Source organism: Ipomoea triloba, chromosome 13, assembly GCF_003576645.1.
Source record: "Ipomoea triloba cultivar NCNSP0323 chromosome 13, ASM357664v1".
Classification (NCBI taxonomy): Eukaryota; Viridiplantae; Streptophyta; class Magnoliopsida; order Solanales; family Convolvulaceae; genus Ipomoea; species Ipomoea triloba.
In genome coordinates this window covers 24367780-24388956 of record NC_044928.1, presented here as the reverse complement: position 1 = coordinate 24388956, position 21177 = coordinate 24367780, and the positions used below count along the sequence as shown (strand labels likewise).

General features: G+C 35.9%; 3 protein-coding genes, 1 long non-coding RNA gene and 1 pseudogene across 4 annotated transcripts; all 5 read left to right on the top strand.

Moving 5' to 3' along the window:
* The first annotated feature begins 1568 nt into the window (after window positions 1-1568).
* On the top strand, window positions 1569-8710 carry LOC116002487 (pleiotropic drug resistance protein 1-like). The gene is made up of 16 exons (XM_031242634.1): window positions 1569-1933; window positions 2014-2134; window positions 2243-2331; window positions 2443-2687; window positions 2760-2836; window positions 3315-3368; window positions 3759-4911; window positions 5065-5174; window positions 5262-5415; window positions 5504-5685; window positions 5936-6268; window positions 6360-6650; window positions 6745-6828; window positions 7272-7633; window positions 7718-8144; window positions 8250-8710. Exons 1-16 carry the CDS (start codon window positions 1569-1571, stop codon window positions 8508-8510), a joined length of 4308 nt encoding a protein of 1435 aa, XP_031098494.1. The 3' UTR covers window positions 8511-8710.
* Window positions 8711-9740: 1030 nt separating this feature from the next.
* On the top strand, window positions 9741-13483 carry LOC116001608 (F-box protein PP2-B10-like). Its single transcript, XM_031241495.1, has 3 exons — window positions 9741-10089; window positions 10617-10735; window positions 12855-13483. The coding sequence occupies exons 1-3, from the start codon at window positions 9829-9831 to the stop codon at window positions 13285-13287; spliced, it is 813 nt and encodes a 270-aa protein (XP_031097355.1). The 5' UTR covers window positions 9741-9828; the 3' UTR covers window positions 13288-13483.
* On the top strand, window positions 12104-12513 carry LOC116001609. The gene is made up of 2 exons (XR_004094259.1): window positions 12104-12338; window positions 12387-12513. It is a non-coding gene; the product is annotated as an uncharacterized LOC116001609 (long non-coding RNA).
* Window positions 13484-14465: 982 nt separating the features above from the next.
* LOC116002773 lies at window positions 14466-16832 on the top strand. Its single transcript, XM_031242939.1, has 5 exons — window positions 14466-14603; window positions 14724-14847; window positions 15307-15550; window positions 15859-15984; window positions 16525-16832. The coding sequence occupies exons 1-5, from the start codon at window positions 14524-14526 to the stop codon at window positions 16644-16646; spliced, it is 696 nt and encodes a 231-aa protein (XP_031098799.1). The 5' UTR covers window positions 14466-14523; the 3' UTR covers window positions 16647-16832.
* A 3354-nt stretch (window positions 16833-20186) lies between these two features.
* LOC116003126 lies at window positions 20187-20924 on the top strand (annotated as a pseudogene).
* The last annotated feature ends 253 nt before the right edge of the window (window positions 20925-21177 follow it).

Here is a 21177-nt window from a genome sequence, read left to right as displayed (position 1 = left end):
ATATTAAGATTAGAAGTTTTTTCCATCTCACAATAAGGAATAGAAGAAAACTAAAAAAAATTGTGTCAGAGTTATGACACCAATGTTGTTTACTGTTCGTAGTGACCTTGAATTTATTAAAAGAGCACAATTTAATTACATGGAGTCCAAGTTGTAATTTTCCGAACCGATTATCGCACATCCAACACAAATAATCATCATAATCATTCTACATCATTATGAAGTTGGTCCCTCATTACATAGACCAACTAGCGTGAAATTAAACCCTAATGAGAAATTAATATAATAACAATAGTTACGTTGATGGGCCAATTTAGTAGCTAGCAATAATAGCAATATATTATATTAATAACTAAAGGCCAAAAGTGCTTCTTTTTTTTTTTTTGAGAATCAAGACACGATAATATATTAAACAAGATCAAAGTTCAGTACATGCGAGATAAAATGAAAAGGAAACGAAAAACAATCCATACAATCTGACTTAGAAAGGGCAGCCCTAGCAAGTTCATAGGCTACACCATTCGCAGATCGTTTAACAAAGCAGAAGCATAGGTCAGAAAAACCTTTAGCTAACTCCTTAATATCATTAACCAGTAGATCAAAGGAAGAGACGAGGGAACAGTCTTCAACAGCTTTGATCACCTGAGCACATGCCAAGAGTGCTTTTAATCCTACACTATACTACATATTCGTAATTCGTGTACTATTTCAAATAAAAATAACTACCATAATTCGCATTATTTGTTACATTAAAATCCCTATTCCAATACTGTACTGCTCTTTGTTTATGTTTTTAATGATTAAAATAAGAAAATAAGAAATAAAACTTTTAAGTCCATACCATACTTAATCTAATCATCGTTCGTGGGCGAACAGGCCGGCCCAATTAAGGGGCAAAGTGTTGGCTATATTGATTTTTTCATACAAGGGTGGGTTTAAACTCCAGATCTCTTTTAAAGGACAAGAGTGTACGGCCACTCATATCAACGAAGCTGGTTAAATAAAATGTATTATTTTTAATAGGTTTTCACAAGATATTTAGCTAGATAGGGACAATTGTCTAATTGTTGAAATAAAAGGGACTCAGATGTTATATATGGTCAAAATCATCAAGAGATTGAAATGAAACAACTGACAAGTGCACAAAAAAACTAGTAATAGTAATTGAAAAAAAAAATTAGGCAGGTTCTACGCAGCTAGCTACCCACAACTAGAAGGTCAAACAAGGGTGGCATCACTATTTCTCCCATAATTCTGTACATCTAGAAGGGCAATGTATATTGATGGGCAAAATATACAATACAACAAAATAGAAAAGTAGAATATATAGAAATGGTGGAAAATTCCACGTTGATTGTTTGAAACACCCTTAGCCGCCCCCCAGAACACAGATACTTTATAAACACCCCCCTTTCCCCTCCGCCATAGTCAATCCACTCTGCTCCTCATTCATTCTTTTGTTCTTTCAATTCACTGGGAGAGAAAAAGGCAAATTAAACTCTGATAAACAAATTTAAAAGGCAGGGTTAAGTTAAGCTAAGATTTTGGTGATCTGAGTAAGGTTAAAGATGGAGCCAGCGGATCTGGGAATACTGCGAGGAGGGAGCTTACGAGCTAGTCTAGGAGGGAGCATGAGAGGGAGCTTAAGAGCAAACAGCAACTCAATATGGAGGAGCACTGGGGCAGAAGTTTTCTCCAGATCCTCTCGCGATGAGGACGACGAGGAGGCCCTGAAATGGGCGGCGCTGGAGAAACTCCCCACCTTTGATCGGCTCCGGAAGGGCTTGATCTTCGGCCCCGACGGACCCGCCGCCGAAATCGACATTAACAACCTCGGATACCAGGAGAGAATGGCCTTGCTCGATAGGCTCGTCAAGGTTGCTGATGAAGATAACGAGAAGTTCTTGAGTAAACTCAAGAACAGAATTGATCGGTACACTTAACTCTCTGTTTTATATATAATTTACCTGACTCTGAAGAATTCAGAATGAAATAATTTTACTTTTATTACAGAGTTGGGATTGATATGCCAACCATTGAAGTGAGATACGAGCATCTAAATATAGAGGCAACAGCCTACGTAGGCAGCAGAGCTTTGCCCACGTTTATCAACGCTTTTACTAATATCTTTGAGGTAATTAATTAATTAAACATTATATATAATTGCTACTACTAATTACTAAAAATTAGTTAAAAGTTGGTTTTTACTGAAACTGATTTCCATTTTATTTGTGTCCAAAAGGATTTGCTCACTTCCCTTCACATAACCAAAAGCAAGGCAAGGAAACTCACTATTCTCAACGACGTGAGTGGAATCGTCAAACCATGCAGGTAATTAATTGCTTTTCACTAAATACATTAAAGGCCAGAATCTCCCAAATGAGTTAATTTTGGTGTAGTAATAAGCGTTTGATCTGACTGTTTTCTCGGGTGATGTGACAGAATGACACTGCTCTTGGGACCACCCGGGTCGGGGAAGACGACCCTTCTACTAGCCATGGCCGGAAAACTTGATAAAGACCTGAAGGTGAGCGGGAGCGTGACGTACAACGGGCACAAGATGAACGAGTTTGTGCCGCAAAGAACAGCTTCATACATCAGTCAACATGATCTTCACATCGGAGAAATGACCGTCCGAGAAACCTTGGAGTTCTCTGCTAGGTGCCAGGGCGTCGGATCCCGTTATGGTTAGTTTCTCTTCGATTCTCCGTTTGTTTGGTTAAATTACAGAAATTTTTAATATGTGTGAAAATTTTCAGAAATGTTGGCGGAGCTGTCACGCCGAGAAAAGGCTGCTAACATTAAGCCAGATCCAGATCTTGATGTCTTCATGAAGGTAAGAGATTAATCGTGTTTAATCTCATTTTATTAGATAAAATATAATTTTTAATAATATTATTACTAACTAAAATGTTATTATCAGTTTATTTAATATCCTGGTAGGTCCCACATAACATTAATTGCGAAGAAAATATCTCTTATCCTAGATAAATTAATTACGAGTCCAACCATGTGATGTGGAAAAAGATGAGATCAGAGCGTATAAAATTTTGTTTTCTTAAGGCGGCTAAGGAATGAGGATTAGACTTGACATAAACAATATTAAAAAAAATTGTTTTCTTATGCCCATTCCCACCATTTATTTAATGATGTATTATTGCAAAATGACAAATTTGAATATTTCCAGTTATTTAACGATAAAATATAAATGTATAATTTATGTATGAGTATGGTATAAAAATTAGATAATGATTTGTACTGTTGAGTGTTGACCATCCAGCAAATAGTAACGTTAGTTTTTCATGTGAATTCAGGCCGCAGCTACAGAAGGGCAAGAAGCAAATGTGGTCACTGATTATATTCTCAAGGTAAGCATTTGGATATATAATGAAGAGAGCATGAGTACGTAATTAAAGCACAAAATGGTAAAACTTTAATCAACCCCATCTCAACTAATAAGAAACTAAACTGATAATTAGATTACACTTATTCTTAACATCAAGTCCCTTATCACTATGTATAACTAAGTAACAAAGACCTAACTTTAATTTTTTATACTGCTATACATTTTTTAGAATTAGAGTATCCGGCTTGGCTCTGTCCAGTAATCCCTTAGTCACTTAATGCTAGACTGCCGAGTAATCCCCTTAGCCACTTAATGTTAGACTTGAGGCCTCCACCCATAATCTCTTTAGTTTAGATGCTGGATTTGACCATTTATGAGCCTCCTTAGTCTAATTGAGTGTTTGTTTGTGCAGATTTTGGGACTGGACATATGTGCAGATACAATGGTGGGAGATCAAATGCTGAGGGGTATATCCGGTGGTCAGAAAAAGCGTGTGACCACCGGCGAAATGATCGTGGGGCCGGCAAAGGCACTTTTCATGGACGAAATCTCCACCGGACTGGACAGTTCCACCACATATTCCATCGTCAACTCACTCCGGCAATACGTCCACATTCTCAAGGGAACCGCCGTCATTTCCCTCCTCCAACCCGCCCCTGAAACCTACAACCTCTTCGACGACATCATCCTTTTATCAGACGGCTACGTCGTCTACAACGGCCCCCGTGAACTCGTCGTCGACTTCTTCGAATCCATGGGGTTCAGGTGCCCGGACAGAAAAGGCGTCGCGGATTTCTTGCAAGAAGTGACGTCAAAGAAGGACCAACAACAATACTGGGTGCGAAGAGATGAGCCGTACAGGTTTATAACCTCAAAGGAATTCGCAGAAGCATACCAGTCTTTCCATGTCGGGAGAAAATTAGCAGAGGAGCTATCAGTCCCGTTTGACAAGACCAAAAGCCACCCCGCCGCTTTAACCAAGGAAAAATTCGGGATTGGAAAACGGGAGCTTCTCAAAGTCTGCACTGAGAGAGAGTATTTGCTGATGAAGAGAAATTCCTTCGCTTACTACTTCAAATTCTTCCAACTCGTCATCATAGCTTTGATCACAATGACTCTGTTCTTCAGGACTAAGTTGAACAAAGACGATTTGGTGAACGGAGGACTCTACAGCGGCGCTTTGTTTTTCGGAGTTATTATGATTATGTTTAATGGAATGTCTGAGGTTCCTATGACAATTTATAAGCTGCCAGTGTTTTACAAGCAGAGGGATCTCCTGTTTTTCCCTTCCTGGGCTTATGCTCTTCCATCCTGGATCCTTAAAATCCCCATCACATTGGTTGAAGTCGGTCTTTGGGTGTTCATCACTTACTATGTCATCGGGTTCGATCCAAACATTGGCAGATTGTTCAAGCAATACTTGCTGCTCATCATGGTGAACCAGATGGCTTCGGGTTTGTTCCGCTTCATTTCATCCGTTGGTCGAACCATGGGAGTTGCCATGACATTCGGGGCCTTCTCGGTGCTTCTCCAGGTCGCATTGGGTGGATTTGTCCTCGCACGAAGTATGTATATATATCACACTCTAATCTTGGTTTCTCCTTATATAAATTAGCCTAAGCTGATAGTTGGACTGCACATTTATGTTTATATATTATTTATGCTCAACAGTCCTGTTATTCTGAACTGTACTGAGATGTTGTGTTTCAATGTTGCAGATGATGTGAAGAAATGGTGGATTTGGATGTACTGGTCATCCCCATTGATGTATTCTCAGAATGCTATTCTTGTGAATGAATTTAAAGGACACAGCTGGGGAAAAGTATGGGTAAGCATATCTATCTATCCATTTGTATGACTTGAAACTTAACTTAGGATTTAGGAATCATAGTAATGTTTCATTATATTTGTGCAGAACACCACAACTGGAGAAATTCTGGGAGATGCAGTGGTGGAATCTAGAGGATACTTCGCGGAATCGAAATGGTACTGGATTGGATTTGGAGCACTCATTGGATTCACAGTTGTTTTCAACATCAGCTATGCTTTAGGCCTCCATTTTCTTAACCGTAAGTATTAATTAGCCCAATAGTTTTTGCTTGAAAACATTAGATTGCGGTTTGATTTGGAGGCTGATAAACTATATAATCTCTGCAGCATATGGGAAGCCCCAAGCTACTTTACCAGATGACGATGAAAATGAAAACGATGCTGGGAGGCAAGGCGGAGAAAATGCCACTTCTGAGAGCGCTGAGCCTAAGCAAAAAGGAATGGTTCTTCCATTTGAACCGCATTCCCTTACCTTTGACAACATTGTATACTCCGTCGACATGCCAGTGGTAACTAAAACCTTCAATGCTTTCTTGAATCCCTAGCTACTATTCTTTAAAACAGATTGTGATCAAACTGTGTCAAAAGTTATAGCTAGTAGCGAAGGCGTAGTTTTATTTCTTTATACCGCCACACAGCACCAGCCAGTCTTAACTGCTCTTGCTGGTCTGTGACCTGGCTTTAATACCACTTGTTAGGAATCAAGTCGCTTATTACCACTACCCAACACAAACTAATAATGGTTTGTGTAAAATGCAGGAAATGAAAGAGCAGGGTGCTACTGAGGATAGGTTGGTGCTGTTGAAGGGTGTGAGTGGAGCCTTCAGGCCTGGGGTTCTCACAGCTTTGATGGGTGTTAGTGGGGCTGGAAAAACAACGTTGATGGACGTGTTGGCAGGGAGGAAAACGGGCGGATACATCGACGGGGACATCAAAATCTCGGGTTATCCTAAGAAACAAGACACATTTGCCAGGATTTCAGGGTATTGTGAGCAGAATGACATCCACTCTCCTTATGTCACCGTTCACGAATCCCTGGTTTACTCGGCCTGGCTTCGTTTGCCTGATAGCGTCGATGCCAAAACCAGAATGGTTAGTTAGTTTAGTACTCTATTCATCATAAAACCTTTTATCCCTAACGACTAAAACGAAAATATTCACTGATTAATCTTTCAAATTGCAGATGTTTGTGAATGAAGTTATGGAACTAGTTGAGCTGACACCATTGAAATCAGCTCTGGTTGGGCTTCCAGGAGTGAATGGTCTCTCAACCGAGCAGCGCAAAAGGCTTACGATTGCTGTCGAGTTGGTGGCAAACCCCTCTATTATCTTCATGGATGAGCCTACTTCTGGGCTTGATGCCAGGGCTGCTGCTATTGTCATGAGAACTGTCAGGAACACTGTGGACACCGGAAGGACTGTTGTATGCACCATCCATCAGCCTAGCATTGACATTTTTGAAGCTTTTGATGAGGTAACACTCAAGTCCCATGATTGGGTATTTTCAAAGTTTAGGCTCCTGAGTGCATCTTTTGAACGAAATTAAACAAATGTGATTTGATTTGCAGTTATTCTTGATGAAAAGAGGAGGGCAAGAGATTTATGTTGGGCCATTGGGACGCCAGTCTTGCCACTTGATCAAGTACTTTGAGGTAAGCTACAAGACACCAAAACTTGTTAACGCTCACCACTACGCCACCGTGCAACTTTATTTCTTTATATCTTTATACATGTATAACAGTTAGCCGCCTAGCCTAGCCTTACATTTCGAAAGGTAGGGTATTGCACTTGGCTTAACAGGCCTTCACCCAACAATCACCCTAACCACCTGGTGTTGAATTTAGTTGGCCCTTCAAGCTTCCGCCCAACAATTACCTTAACCACCTGGTTGGCCCTTTAGACTTTCGCCCAACAATTAATCTAGGGAACTTGATTGGTCCTTTAGGCCTGTGCTCAACAATTACCCTAGTCACTTGGTGCTAGACTTGATTTGCCCTTTAAGCCTCCGCCCAACCCTTATTCTCCTCCATGCATCTATATTTTCATCATAGTGCATCAGTAAAGCTGATTTGTGGTGTTGTTAAATGCAATGCAGTCTATTAACGGCGTGGCCAAAATCAAGGATGGCTACAACCCAGCAACCTGGATGTTGGAAGTGACCACTTCATCTCAAGAACTAGCATTGGGCGTGGATTTCACCGATCATTACAAAAACTCAGACCTTTGCAAGAGAAACAAATCCTTGATCACTGAACTAAGCACACCCCGTCCTGGTACCAAGGACTTATACTTCCCTACCAAATTCTCACAGAGTTTCTTCAGCCAATGTCTCGCTTGCTTCTGGAAGCAACGCCTCTCCTACTGGCGCAACCCCGCTTACACCGCCGTCAGATTCTTCTTCACAACCTTCATCGCTCTCACTTTCGGCACCATCTTCTGGAAACTCGGCAAAAAAACGTAAGTCCCATCAAATCACTTTCCTTAAATTATATATACTAGAAAAGAAAAGATTCTAAATAAGTTGTATTTTGGGGGTTGCAGTGAAAAGAGACAAGATCTGATTAACGCTATGGGATCAATGTACTCTGCTGTTCTGTTCCTGGGAGTGCAAAACTCGGCATCGGTTCAACCCGTGGTGTCCGTGGAAAGAACTGTGTTTTACAGGGAAAAAGCCGCCGGGATGTTTTCTGCGTTACCATATGCGTTTGCCCAGGTGGCGATTGAAATCCCGTATGTGTTTGCCCAATCTGCAGTTTATGGTTTGATTGTTTATGCGATGATCGGATTCGAATGGGACGCCGGGAAATTCTTCTGGTACTTGTTCGTTATGTATATGACCTTATTATACTTCACCTTCTATGGTATGATGTCTGTGGCCATTACCCCCAACGAAAACGTCGCATCCATTGTCTCCGCTTTCTTCTATGGCATCTGGAACGTCTTCTCTGGCTTCATGATCCCAAGACCTGTGAGTCTTTTTTTTTTTTTAATTTTACTGACTCTGTTACAATGCAGTATCTGTTTATAAGTACTGAATTTTAATGATGTTTTTTTTGTGTGATCTGATAAACAGAGGATGCCTATCTGGTGGAGATGGTACTTCTGGGCATGCCCCGTTTCATGGACTTTGTACGGTTTGGTTGCCTCGCAATTCGGAGACCTGGAGACTCCAGTCACTGACGCCAACCAAACTGTGAAGGAGCTGTTGGATGATTTCTTGGGGTTCAAACATAGTTTCCTCGGAGTGGTCGCGGCCGTGTTGGTTGTTTTCCCTGTTATGTTCGCTGTCACGTTCGCGTACGCCATCAAGGTGTTGAACTTCCAGAAGAGATAAAAACTGCAAGTTTGAGCGCACCTCAATTATATATAGTTGTACTATGTATATGATACGCCTTCATCCTTAAGTTTATTTTTAATTTGCTCTTTATGTAATATTTTGCTTTGAGAATTTGCTTTTTTACCATTCTTTTTTGTCCAATTAAATGTGTTGTAAGAATTTCACTATCAATTTAATAATATCTCCCTTTCAAACTATCCTTCTTTTCTTTTTTCAATATATCATCATAATATTTACAATTCAATCACTGCTTTCTTTATGTCCTTAATTGCTACCAATCTAACTCACTCCTAACAATAGTAATTATAATAAAATAATAATAATATAATTAACAAAAAAAATGAATATTAAAAAAATTAGCATCAACCTGTCATCATCCAGTTCCATCCATGCAAGGATGATTTTTTTTTTTTGGTGATCTCACTATTAATGGACTAATGCACCTAATATAACAAGGTAGAATCACTCGTCTCAAACCTTTTAATTTCTTATGAAAAATTTCACATTTGTTAAACTGTTCATGGGCACTTAATTTATTTTGAGGCAACAATGATTTATCTACAATTTGATAGCAGAGTTATATAAGAGAAGAATTAGGGATGCCATTTTTTTTTTGACCTAACATGAATGGGGATCGAAATTCAAGAAATGGATCGGAGATGGGAGATAAAAAAATTTCAGAAGGTAGAGGCAGCCATGGCTTCCTTCACCTTCTGAATTTTTTTTTTTAAATTATTTTTTCTTTTAATTTTTTTTAAAATAATTAAATTAATTTTGTATATATAATTTAAAATTATGACATCATAATTAAGAAAAACTTGGAAGTAACTTGTAAAAATGTTGTTTGCACAAATTTTGAGTTTTTGATGGTTTAATTTCACACTTTTTTATTTGATGGTTTAATTGCACAATGTGTAAACATTCAATGGTCTATTTGACATTTTTTCTTTAAAAATTTAGAGGTCTAATTAATTTTTTGAGTAAAGTTTTGGGACTATTAAACCATTTTTTTTTTAATTGAATACTTCTAATGATGTGAATCAGTCAAACAACCTAATAAATCCTCTCCCCACCAAAATTTTAATCATTTAAAAAAAATAGAAAATATAAAAGTCCAAGGTACAATACAAACATTTGATTTCAGTCAAACTAGGCAGCTGACCAATTGTCCTACCTATCCATTTGATACAATAAATGACAAATAACACAAGCCTTCCAGGCATACAATTCGCACTTTCTTTCTCTTACCAATTTTTATTCATAGCATAAAAAAATAAATAACCGGTCCTGGAGCAGAAGAAAGGTGTGGATTAAAATGGAGCATTTTGCAAGGTTGCCGGAAGCCTGTGTGGCGGAAATTATCTCCTTCACCTCGCCGGAAGATGCAGCAAGATCATCGCTTGTTTCCGCCGGCTTCAAGTCCGCCGCCGACTCAGATGTCGTTTGGGACAAATTTCTGCCGTCTGATTATCAAAGCATTATCTCAAGATCACTCCCTCCTATTGTCTACGCCACCAAGAAGGACCTTTACTTCAACCTATGCCACTCTCCTATCCTCTTAGACCAGGGCAAACTCGTAAATTTCCTATATCCATCCTATTTTCATCTTCTTCTTTTTTCTCTACAAATTAAATGGATTATTTTACGACGAAACACCTTGTACTCAGATGACATGTAGTGAGGCTCGACTCTTTCAGATCGAGACTCACCGGAGGTAAATTAACTCTTTGTGATTTGTTTATATGGGGTCACGCGATCAAGTGTCAATAAAGATGTTAAAAAAATTATTTCTCTTTTTTTTTTTTTTTAATTATAGATAAAACACACTAATATAATACATTCAAATTTTTTTTTAATATAAAAGCATATTAAAATATATCATATAGTTTTAGTGAGACTCAATATCTGAATTTAAATCACTTTACTCCTTACTTTAGCTTGATGTTTGAATTACGGTGATTTACATCTTTCCGAATATTTTATTGAATCAGGGTATGGTTGGGATTCAACATTTTGAGAGAAGCTTGCTATTTAAATAAGTAATAACTTCTTGAAAAATATGGTTATGTTAATATATGACAATATTTAATGATTTATAAACAGAGGTTTTTTGTTGATAAAAGAAGCGGGAAGAAATGCTACATGTTGGGAGCTACACAAATAATTTCATGGGGAGATAGTACCTCGTTGCATATGGAGTGGACATCTCCCACTGATTCCAGGTTTCTCTCTCCCTTTCCTTTTACATGTTCCGTCTGTGTCTGTGTTTTTCAATATTAATATATTTCTTGTGAATTATTTATGTATTTATTTATTTTGGTATGATTTCTTGTGAAATTTTTAGATCGTGGTTATTTACTTTTACAAATCTCATACTTAGGGTGTGTTTGGTAGTCCGGGAAATGATTTCCTTCTGGAAATCATTTTTCGGGCTTTTGGTGTTTGGCAGTGCATGGAGAATGCAATCATGGAAAACAATTTCCGTTGATCAAGAAAAATGAAGTCATTTTTTTTTAAATGACTTCCAAATTCTTTTTCCGGAAGTCATTTTCCGGACATAGTTTCAACAATTTTTTGGGCCAAAATAGTCGCATCTATTACTTTTTAAAAGAAATATTATTATTTTATATATTAATGAAACTATTTTTCGAAAAATGACTCATTTTTTTTTTCCTGCTTTTCAAACGCACCCTTAATTAGTTAATTGTATCACGTGGATCTTGGGAATTTTTAGAAAATGATTTATAAGCTATAATCTGATTTGTTTGATCATTTATAACTATTTGACAAGTCAAACAACTAATATGAGTGTTTAGTAAAAAGTTTTTTTGCTTTTTCATTTTCATCTTATTAGAATTAATAAGCTGAAACTGAAAAAAAAAAAGTTACTTTTAGTAGCATTAATTTAGTGTATTTTATTTTAAAAGTCTAATTTACCCTTAATAGTTGTAATTTTTATAATCAATTTTTATTTTTAATATTACAATAACTGCCTAAAGCCTAACATCTGAATTGACTTTTGGCCTAAGAACATCCCCAATAAGGATTCTTTATTAGTTTTTAGAACAGTAAAAAATTGAAAGGGTGATTTTTATCTAATAGGAGAGCTGAATTTTGATTGATTTTTTTTTTGGGAGAAAAGAAAATAAATTTAAAAAACAACAGGAGGAGAGCACGATCTCCCACTTGAACGATATGATTCAGAGTGACTGTCAACTGGTGGCCACTCTGAATCAATCTTTGTTTTTTTTTCTTTCTATTTATTTATTTAAAAATTGGCCATTACAAAATGCAATAGCCAGCTTTTTGTTGGTTCTTATTTTATTTTTAAATTTAATTTAAAATACTCAGTGATTTTTAAATTTATGCTACAATTTTTTTTAATTTTTTAAATTTAATAATATTATTAAATTTATAATTATCAATTAAATTAATTTTTCATAATTATCAATAATATTATTATTAAATTTATAATTATCAATAACATTGGATTAATTTTATAATTATAATTACAATTATAATTTTTAGAATGATAATAAATAAATAAAATAATTAAGTGAAAATAAGAAAAAAAAAACTTAAAACTAATGGAGAGGAGTTTTTGTAATTATGTGAGATAGTGGATTATGAAGTGGATGTTGGATCCACTAACGAAAGTAGTTTAAAAATTTATAGTGAAAGGACTAAATTAAGCAGTTTTTAAATCCTGAGACCAACTCAATTAAATCGATATAGTGAAGTGACTATTTTGTTAATTTACTCCTTATTTCTTGAGTCATAGACTTCTTTACTCGTAAAAATGTTATATATCTTTATGATTATTAGGTGCATTTGAGCCTTGTCGAGTAAACATGTTATCTTTATGATTATTAGGTGCATTTGAGCCTTGTTTATTATCTTTTACTCATTAACGCTAGCTGCTCCATTAGCACTAACAGCATCTACATCAGTAAATATTGTGTGGTTTATGTCATCAATCTATACACTTGAAGAAGCAAAAGTGAACTGGTGTGGAGGCCAAAGTGAGAAGAAATAATTTCCCTGCAAAGACTTGGTTCATGTCACAAATGGCAAAGCAAATTAAAAAAATAAATAAATAAATAAACAAACGCAAAGTGCGCCTAACCGCGGACTTTGCGCGCCCGCTGGGGCGAGTCAGAGTAGCTGCCAGACTTTATAATACCTTTTTGGTTTTTTTTTTTAATTGTTAGAATTTACTGTTTTTTTCGCTCTCTTTTTGTTTCTTTCTTTCCATATTCTCTTTCCTAATCACACTTACAAAGACTCCTCCCCTACGGATAAGGGTGCTCTAACTAAGACATTCCCATCCATCACATACAGATTCTCAGAGGTGGCAAATATTATCAGCGCTATCTTCTTAGACATCCGTGCCAGAATCCAAACTCAAATGTTGTCCCCAGCAACAACCTACGCAGCATATCTAGTGTTCAGAGTGGGAACGAGGTATCATGGCCTGGAAGCAGCCAAAGCTACGGTTCGGTTTGTGAGGGATGAGAGCGATAGCGAAGCCGAAACGAAAGCAAGCCTGGTTCACCTCAAGTCCCGGGCGTACCCTAACTACGATCCTATGTTTCTCCGAGGAAAAATTCCCCGGTGGAGAGATGACAAGTGGATGGAGATAGAGATGGGGGAGTTCTTGAGTACCAAAGGAGATTGTGGTGGTGATGAGGTTGAAGTAAGGTTGTTTGATAACAGACAATTTTATGCTAAGTGTGGCCTCATCGTGGATGGAGTTGAGTTTCGCCCAAAATGATGCAATAATGACACCTTCAATTTTGTAAAGCGTGAGACCGTCTTGTAGATCTTTATAAAAGGATTATTATATATAGTACATGCAAGAAGTATATATAATATGGGCATTACAATAGTTTGTGTTTTATATTTTCCTCAATATATATAGCAACTTATGTATGTAGACCAAAATTTGTATCATTCATGAGTTTATTGCATTGAGAAAGGTGTTGTTTACTTGATAAAAAAAATATGTATCATCACTGGTTCACTACACATCAGTGGCCAAATTGACATTTTAATTTTGCTCATTATATATTATGATTATCATTCATTTTGACATTATATTGTTTGACAATTAAAGTTATTTTATATATTATCATAATTAACAACTAATTTTATTAAACATTTTCCAAAGTCATATATTGTTTGACAATTAAAGCATCTTAATGTTAAGAAACTAGATAATATAGAGTATATGTTTATAAATTCAAAGCTTAATGTCCAGAAACTAGACACTCCATGTTCATAAACTCAAAGTTTATTTTTCATAAACTAGACACTATAACGTTCACTGTATTACATGTTCATAATATGCCTTAAATATGTTCAGAAACATATTTCGCGTGATTTTTGAAAAATGAAACAACAGTCCATTAATCATGACAGTCGAAACAATATCGTTTTGGGCCAAGGTCCATCCAAAGTGCCAGTATAGCTATTTGGCAAATTATACCATAAACCAAGATCCACCTTGCATTGTGCACCCCGGTCCAAAATGACATTCATATTATGTATATATGCAATTAGTATATTATGTGTCTGTATAAATAAATTGAAGACACTTAATATGTTAACTTTAAGAACATAATATTTTAACTGCATACACATTATATGCAGTTATATGCCTGCAGTTAAAATATTATGTGATTGTAGTAACATATTATGTGCTTTTGATTTATTTACATAAATACAAGTTGTTAGTTATAAACACACATAATTTTTAAATCATAGTCCACAATGTAAAGTGAATTTGGTTTCGTTTAACAATTGTAACTATTGATAATTTGGCGGGGTTTGGAAATTGGGCTCCTCCAGTCTCCTAGAAGCCCAATTAACTTCTCTGTTGGCGCCAATTTTTATTTTTATTTTTATAGATTTTTGTTAATTTTTAAAAATCAAAGGACTAAAAGCGGGATCAGTTCATGTATCGTATTAAACAATAAACAGGGTTTCGTTGTATAATTCTCCCAGAAGGATGAACTCGAAGAAACCTTCAATCCGCGCAGTGGGGCAGCGCTCAATTCCTTCAAGTTTCCTCTTCCGCCCTTCAATTCGGTATGAGTATTAGGTTTTATTGCATATTTTATCATTATTTTGCTGAAAAGAACTATTAAGTTTTCAAATGTATTATGCATTTGGGCATTAGTTATTTCATCTTCTTTGTTAGTATTTCAGGTCAAATGGGAGCAGTGAAGATGTAGAAATAAAAAATCCCAGTGAGAAGTGTCCCAAAATTTCTCTATCGGACTTCCTCAACAAAAAATTGCACAAAAGTTCTGTTCTTTCCGGTTCAGTTCAGGTAGTTTTCTTGAAATCTTGAAGTGAGTATGTTTATTCTTGTTTTTCAAGCTTTAGTTGAATCTAGTAAAAATATTCAGAGACATGCATACTGGAAAATAGAGCACAATACTACTTTGTAATTTGATTTGCAAAAGGGGAAAATTTCCTAGTATTTAGGATGCTTAATGAAAAATTAAGGATGAGGGAGTTATAAGAATACATGAGAATTATCCCTTTTGAATTTTGGGGATTTATTTTTAGAAGTATTATTATTGTTTAGGAATTTGCAGTGTCATTTTCTGCAGTATGGGGAGAAAATTCCATTAATCTTTTGCTAGAGGAATTTAATTGAAGCATGGTGGATATTTTGGTACAAAAGTTACAAGCAGTCATATATATAAAACAGTTGTAGTTGCTCTTTAGGGTCTAATATTTGATTATTCAATTTAAGGACACGGGGGATTTAATATATTGACAGAGGAAGGAGAAGCAATTTCTGTCGCCAGTGGGCAGCAAGGACGCTATAAGATTCCCTAAAGAAAATGGAAATAGCAAGGGAAAAGATATAGGTGAACATTGTGCTCTTGACGTTATACTTGAAAAGCTCAAGCGCCCTGATAAAGGGGAAGAACATGGAAATAGAGGTAGTGGTTGTGATGAAGCTGTGATTTCTAGCACAGAAGGTAAGGAAATATCAAAGAAGAGGAGAAATGTGTTTGAAGGTTAGCCAATTTCTTTCCAAATTTAATAATTTACGTCTGGTTTTAGCATGTATTTGTGATTGTTGCAAACTGGCAAACCATTCTTTATTTACGGTTGTCCATTGCCTGTGATTTTGGTGCTTTAATTATTAATGCTTTTGGCCTGTGCGTTTATGGATGAAACTTGGATAGCTGCACATTTCCATCATTTTTAGCTCCTTCCTAGCTAAAACTATTTAGGAAAAGAAAAAACATCTAATCAGAACTAGAAGTTTAGAATCATGTATTATTTGCCTCATCACTATACATCTTATGTTTTGGATTACAAGGTAATGATGAAGAGCAATCTGGTGGAAAGGTTCTGGTAGTTTTGGGAGGGGATTCAAAGAATAAGCAAAGCAGAAAAGGGAAGAGCCGTGCCACTGTTGAGAAACCAGCTAACTACTTCAATCATTGTAAGTCAGATATTCATATTCCTCCTAATATCAATCAATCTTGAGCTAACTAGTTCCTTTTAGAGTTCTTAAAATATATACTTCTCCTAGAAGTCCCTAGCACTGTGTTATAATCTAAGATTGGGTCAAGGTCACTCAATTGGGCTATAATGCACATTGGCCAAACCACACTAAAAAGACTGAATCCAATCAATTAGCTAGTTTAACCCGTGATCTTATAAACCCTTATGTTTCTCTCTTATTTTTTTAATGTGGGACTCTTAACACACTGCAAGCATTTTTTGCTTCAAGCCATTGTTTCTGTTGAGCATATAATATATAAACATAAATGTGCAATCCAACTACTAAGCTTAGGCTTTTAGTTGAGAAAAAGCACATGCGTCACCTGATAAAAAAGAGACTATAGTCCACGTGTTGCTTGGAGCCCATCAAAAAGTAAATAATATATAAACATAAATGTGCAATCGCTTTTAGTTGAGATGGAGCACATGCTTCAATTGTTTCAGCTTCTGATAGAAAGTTTGGGTATTCTGTTTTCAGATGCAAATGGAGGTGGGTGGTGGGATTATGAGAGGGAAGGTGTTGACAATGAAGAAGTGGGATGCAATGAAATGTGGGAAGGAAGGGGCTGTACCACCTTAGGTGGACTTGATTGGCATTGATTTACATCTGGTCTTAGATAAACTGCAGATGATACCTATTGTAAGATAATTTGACTAAAGTGGTGTCTTTAAAGCATGGTTTGAACTTGAAATGTGGTAGATTTCCACCTTAACTTTCTTGTATAATATTATCAGGATTAGTTTTACTTTTGATCTGATGATAGTAACATTTTCAACTTTTTAAAACTGACCAAATCAAGTCCCAAAAATGAATGGGTCGAATTAAATGTAAATGTACTACTTCAGATGTACGACAAAATGTGAAATTAGTTGAAAACTTAAAAGTTAGCAGATATTAGTATATTTTGAAACACTATTTAGAATAGTATTAAAAAAAAAAAAGTTACTCCGTATTATTTTAAACTTTATATATTTTACCAAATAGAGTTTATAATTTATTTATATCTTAAAATTAGTTATAAACTCTAAAATAAGTTCTACTAAATATAGCTCAAAGACAAAGCCTCAAAGTGAAAATGCACAATGGAGCAAATGGTAGAGTAAGATAAAATAAACCAAAGTGTTGTCAAGCCCACATCCAATCATTATTCCATAGATCATGATCCACACAGCTATAAGTACATTTTAAAACCTAATGGGGTAGCTCAAGTGACGAGTAAGCTCTCTTTGTGGAGAAGAATATTGGTAGAACCCGAGTTTAGTTCTCTCACTTGATGATTCCCCTTGGGCCAACTTTTTGCCTCCTGGAGCGAACGGGAATGTATATTATTAAATAATGTACATTTGATACATAAATAATATACATTTACTATATTAAAAATGTATTTTTTTAAAAAAATTCTTAGTCCATATTATTTAATTCAAGTTTTCTACATCAGTGAGAAAGAAGAAGAACTGGTTATGACTCATCTAGAGACTCAAGGCTCCTCAATTTTGCTCTATCATCTCATGTGGGAAAATTGGATCAAAAAGCAAATAGTAGACTCAAGCTCCTCTATATAGAAGAGCTTCGAGGGTTCTTAGATTTACTTTTCTAGGGGCTTGGTTGTGTTGTGCTGAAAATGAATAGTTAAAAATATTAAATATTATGTTGGGGCAATTTAAAAAAAAGATAATATTTTCTCTAAAATTTAATTAAAATGCTATTATAAACGGTGTTTTCAATTTTAGCATTTCACTCTCAAAATATTGTCCAAAACATTTGATTACCAAACCCGTTATTTTTTTATTTTTACAATTGGGCTCCCAATTTTTTGCGGCCATGTGCAATGGCCCAAAGCAGACTTACCCAAGGTTGAGGGGCAGCGGAGGTGCAATACTTGTGCATGATCCAATTAGTTCTTTGTAATACACCAGAGTTTTCTCCAACGAGGCGTTGTAGCACACCAGAAATCGCGATTTTCTTATCTTTATCGATGGCTCTGTTGAGCCGGTTCTCACGGCCGTTCTTCACCTCTCTTATGCTGAAGAAGTACTTCTCTCCATATGAATCACATGAATATAATAAACACTCAAATTAAATATACATTTTTGTTTACAGCATAAATGAATATTAGAAACCAACAAAGTGTGCTTGGCAAATCTCAATGATCATATTTGCAGATATTGTCAATCTCAAGGATGACGAAAGCTAGCAAAGGGAAGTTGAGAACTTTGGGGTTTAGGTAATGTAGAACTAACTCTTCATTATTGAGGTGGAAGCGAAATTCGCAAACGGGGATTAGTCGGGTGGACCGGACCGTTAAACAGACAGAGAAAGACCCGAAATACCTCGTGAATTTACCAAAAAAAACATTTACATTTTTAATTTATCAAATGTATATTATTTGTATGCTGAAAGTATATTAATTTTTATATTATTAAATAATGTATATTCAATACATAAATAATATACATTTACTATATTAAATATGTATTTTTTTAATTTCTAGTCCATATTATTTAATTCAAGTTTTCTACATCAGTGAGAAAGAAGAAGAGCTGGCTATAACTCCTCTATATAGAGGCACATAGAGGAAACTCAAGGCTCCTCAATTTTGCTCTCTTATCCCATGTGGGAAAATTGGATTAAAAAAAAAAGCAAATAGCTTAGGAGAGTAAGCTCCTCTATATAGAAGAGCTTTGAGGCTCCTTAGACTTACTTTTCTAGTTGCTTGGTTGTCTTGTGTCATGTTGAAAATGAATAGTTTAAAAATTTAAATATTATGTTGGGGCATTTTGAAAAAAAAATATTTTCTCCAAAAGTTAATTAAAATGCTATTATAAACGGTATTTTAAATTTTAGCATTTCACTCTCAAAATGTTGTCCAACAAATTTGATTACCAAACCTGTTATTTTTTTATTTTTACAATTGGGCCCCCAATTTTTTGCGGCCCTGTGCAATGACCCAAGGCTGAGGGGCAGTGGAGGTGCAATACTTGTGCATGATCCAATTAGTTCTTGAACCATTTGAAGGTTTTCCTTTGTAATTAATACAATAGAGTTTTCTTCATTCCAACGAGGCGTTGCAACACACCAGAAATCGCGATTTTCTTATCTTTACCGATGGCTCTGTTGAACCGGTTCCCACGGCCGTTCTTCATCTCTCTTGTGCTGAAAAAAATACTTCTCTCCATATGAACCACATGAATATAATAAACACTCAAATTAAATATACGTTTTTGTTTACAGCAGAAATGAATATGAGAAACCAACAAAGTGTGCTTGGCAAATCTCAAGGATCATATTTGCAGATATTGTCAATCTCAATGAGGACAAAAGCTAGCAAAGGAAAGTTGAGAACTTTGGGGTTTAGGTAATGTAGAACCAACTCTTCGTTAGTGAGGTGGAAGCGAAATCCGAGTAACAACAAGCTCATATTATCAATAAGGCAGTATTCTTCCGGTGATGAAGAAGAAAACAGCATATGAGATCTTCTTAAAAAGTCAATGTTTATTTTTGTGATCCACGATGGAATAAAATTTAAAAATAAAAATTTACGTGGCAATCCAGGTAAGAGAAACTGGTAAGTTTCCTGCTAAAAAGGTAATTGCAATACTTTTTTGGTCTTGTGGTCTTTTTGGAGCTTAATTAAATTCGATCTCTTAATTGATGTTTTCCAAATAGTTGGATAGCTTATTTCTACTTTGTCCCAATAAGAAATGGAGAAGCAACATTTTTTAAAAAGTATAAACGAAATATGGAAATAATGTGTAAATATAAAAAATATAAGGATATATTTTTAAGAGTAACTATCCAAAATGGTATATCGACTATAGCAAAATTCACAAATTGATTCTCGACTATTGATTGAATCCAATAAAATCCTCAACTATTTAATTTTTACCTAATTTGGTCAGACGTCAATTCCTTTGTCTAAAGCCAATCATCTTCATGGTCATAAGAGTATTTCATCAATTTTTACCTAATTTGGTCCTCTGTCAATTTCCCTTGTTCTCTCTACTCGCCTGTTTATTGTCATGAGCAAAGCTAGTTATCTAAAAATCAAATTCTAACCAATTTTCCTCTACTCACCTGTTTATTCCAATTAATAAAACCAGTTACCTAAGAATCAAATTTTGACTCATTTTCTTTCAAAGATGGATAACTCAACCCAAGAATCGAATCCCAGATCCGAGAATTCCGTTACCTATGAGTCGCTTATTATCCCATTTTCGCCATGATTGTGTCTTCCTTCGTTGTCGCCCACCATGGCCTCCGGCGACGCAATGTCACTGTTGGCAACTTCCTTTGAAGAGTAAAAAAACTAGGTTGAAATTCTCTTGGCTAGCTTTGCCAAAACTCTAATTCCTAAAACTAACTCGAGGCTAGCTTTCAATCACCCTTACCCTCCCATGAAGCTCATGTTCCATCCTAATCCCATGGCTTTAATGAAGGCCATCGATTTTCTAGTGTCCTCCAGCAACTACCTTCGTCTTTGGGAAGATCGAGAAGCTTCCGTTGAATGCGTTTTCACGCTCAACAATAGCAAAACCAGTAAATATTGTGCCCTGTTAACCTCATTCTATCGTAATGAGGTCTAACCACTGAGTATCAATATATACTTCAAGCATTAATACCACTTGTACCATTTGGGATATCAAGAAGGGGGTTGTGAAAACCCTTGATAGTCCACAATAAAGGGCTTTACCATATAGCCTGGGAGGGGGAGGGGGGTTGGGTTTTTGCTTTAGTTTCAGTTAACGGCTCAGCTTGAATCTTTGATTTGAGAGACAAAGGACATCCACAATCATGTACAAGAGCCCATAGCCGGACACCCCATTGCTCATATTGGCTTGGAACAAACAAGATTTAAGGTACATGGCGACAATATTTAAGTAACAAAATTGTAATCTTGGATATAAGGTCACTTGTAATGTCGGTGGCTGAGTTGGAGAGGTGAATAGAGAACACGGGAAATTGACGGAGGACCAAATTATGTAAAAATTGATGAAATTACTCTTATGACCTCATAGATGACAGTCTTTAGACGAGGAATTGACGGAAGGACAAGATCATGTAAAAATTGAATAGTTGAGGATTTAATCGGAGTCAATCAATAGTCAATGATCAATTTGTGAATTATGCTAT

Coding starts and splice junctions, on each gene's coding strand:
- LOC116002773 (XM_031242939.1), top strand. CDS start 14,524: ATGAACTCGAAGAAACCTTCAATCCGCGCAGTGGGGCAGCGCTCAATT. Junction 14,604..14,723: donor CTCTTCCGCCCTTCAATTCG/GTATGAGTATTA, acceptor TTAGTATTTCAG/GTCAAATGGGAGCAGTGAAG. Junction 15,551..15,858: donor GAGGAGAAATGTGTTTGAAG/GTTAGCCAATTT, acceptor TTGGATTACAAG/GTAATGATGAAGAGCAATCT.
- LOC116002487 (XM_031242634.1), top strand. CDS start 1,569: ATGGAGCCAGCGGATCTGGGAATACTGCGAGGAGGGAGCTTACGAGCT. Junction 2,135..2,242: donor CTTTTACTAATATCTTTGAG/GTAATTAATTAA, acceptor TGTGTCCAAAAG/GATTTGCTCACTTCCCTTCA. Junction 6,651..6,744: donor TTTTTGAAGCTTTTGATGAG/GTAACACTCAAG, acceptor TTTGATTTGCAG/TTATTCTTGATGAAAAGAGG.
- LOC116001608 (XM_031241495.1), top strand. CDS start 9,829: ATGGAGCATTTTGCAAGGTTGCCGGAAGCCTGTGTGGCGGAAATTATC. Junction 10,090..10,616: donor TCTTAGACCAGGGCAAACTC/GTAAATTTCCTA, acceptor ATTTATAAACAG/AGGTTTTTTGTTGATAAAAG. Junction 10,736..12,854: donor ACATCTCCCACTGATTCCAG/GTTTCTCTCTCC, acceptor CATCACATACAG/ATTCTCAGAGGTGGCAAATA.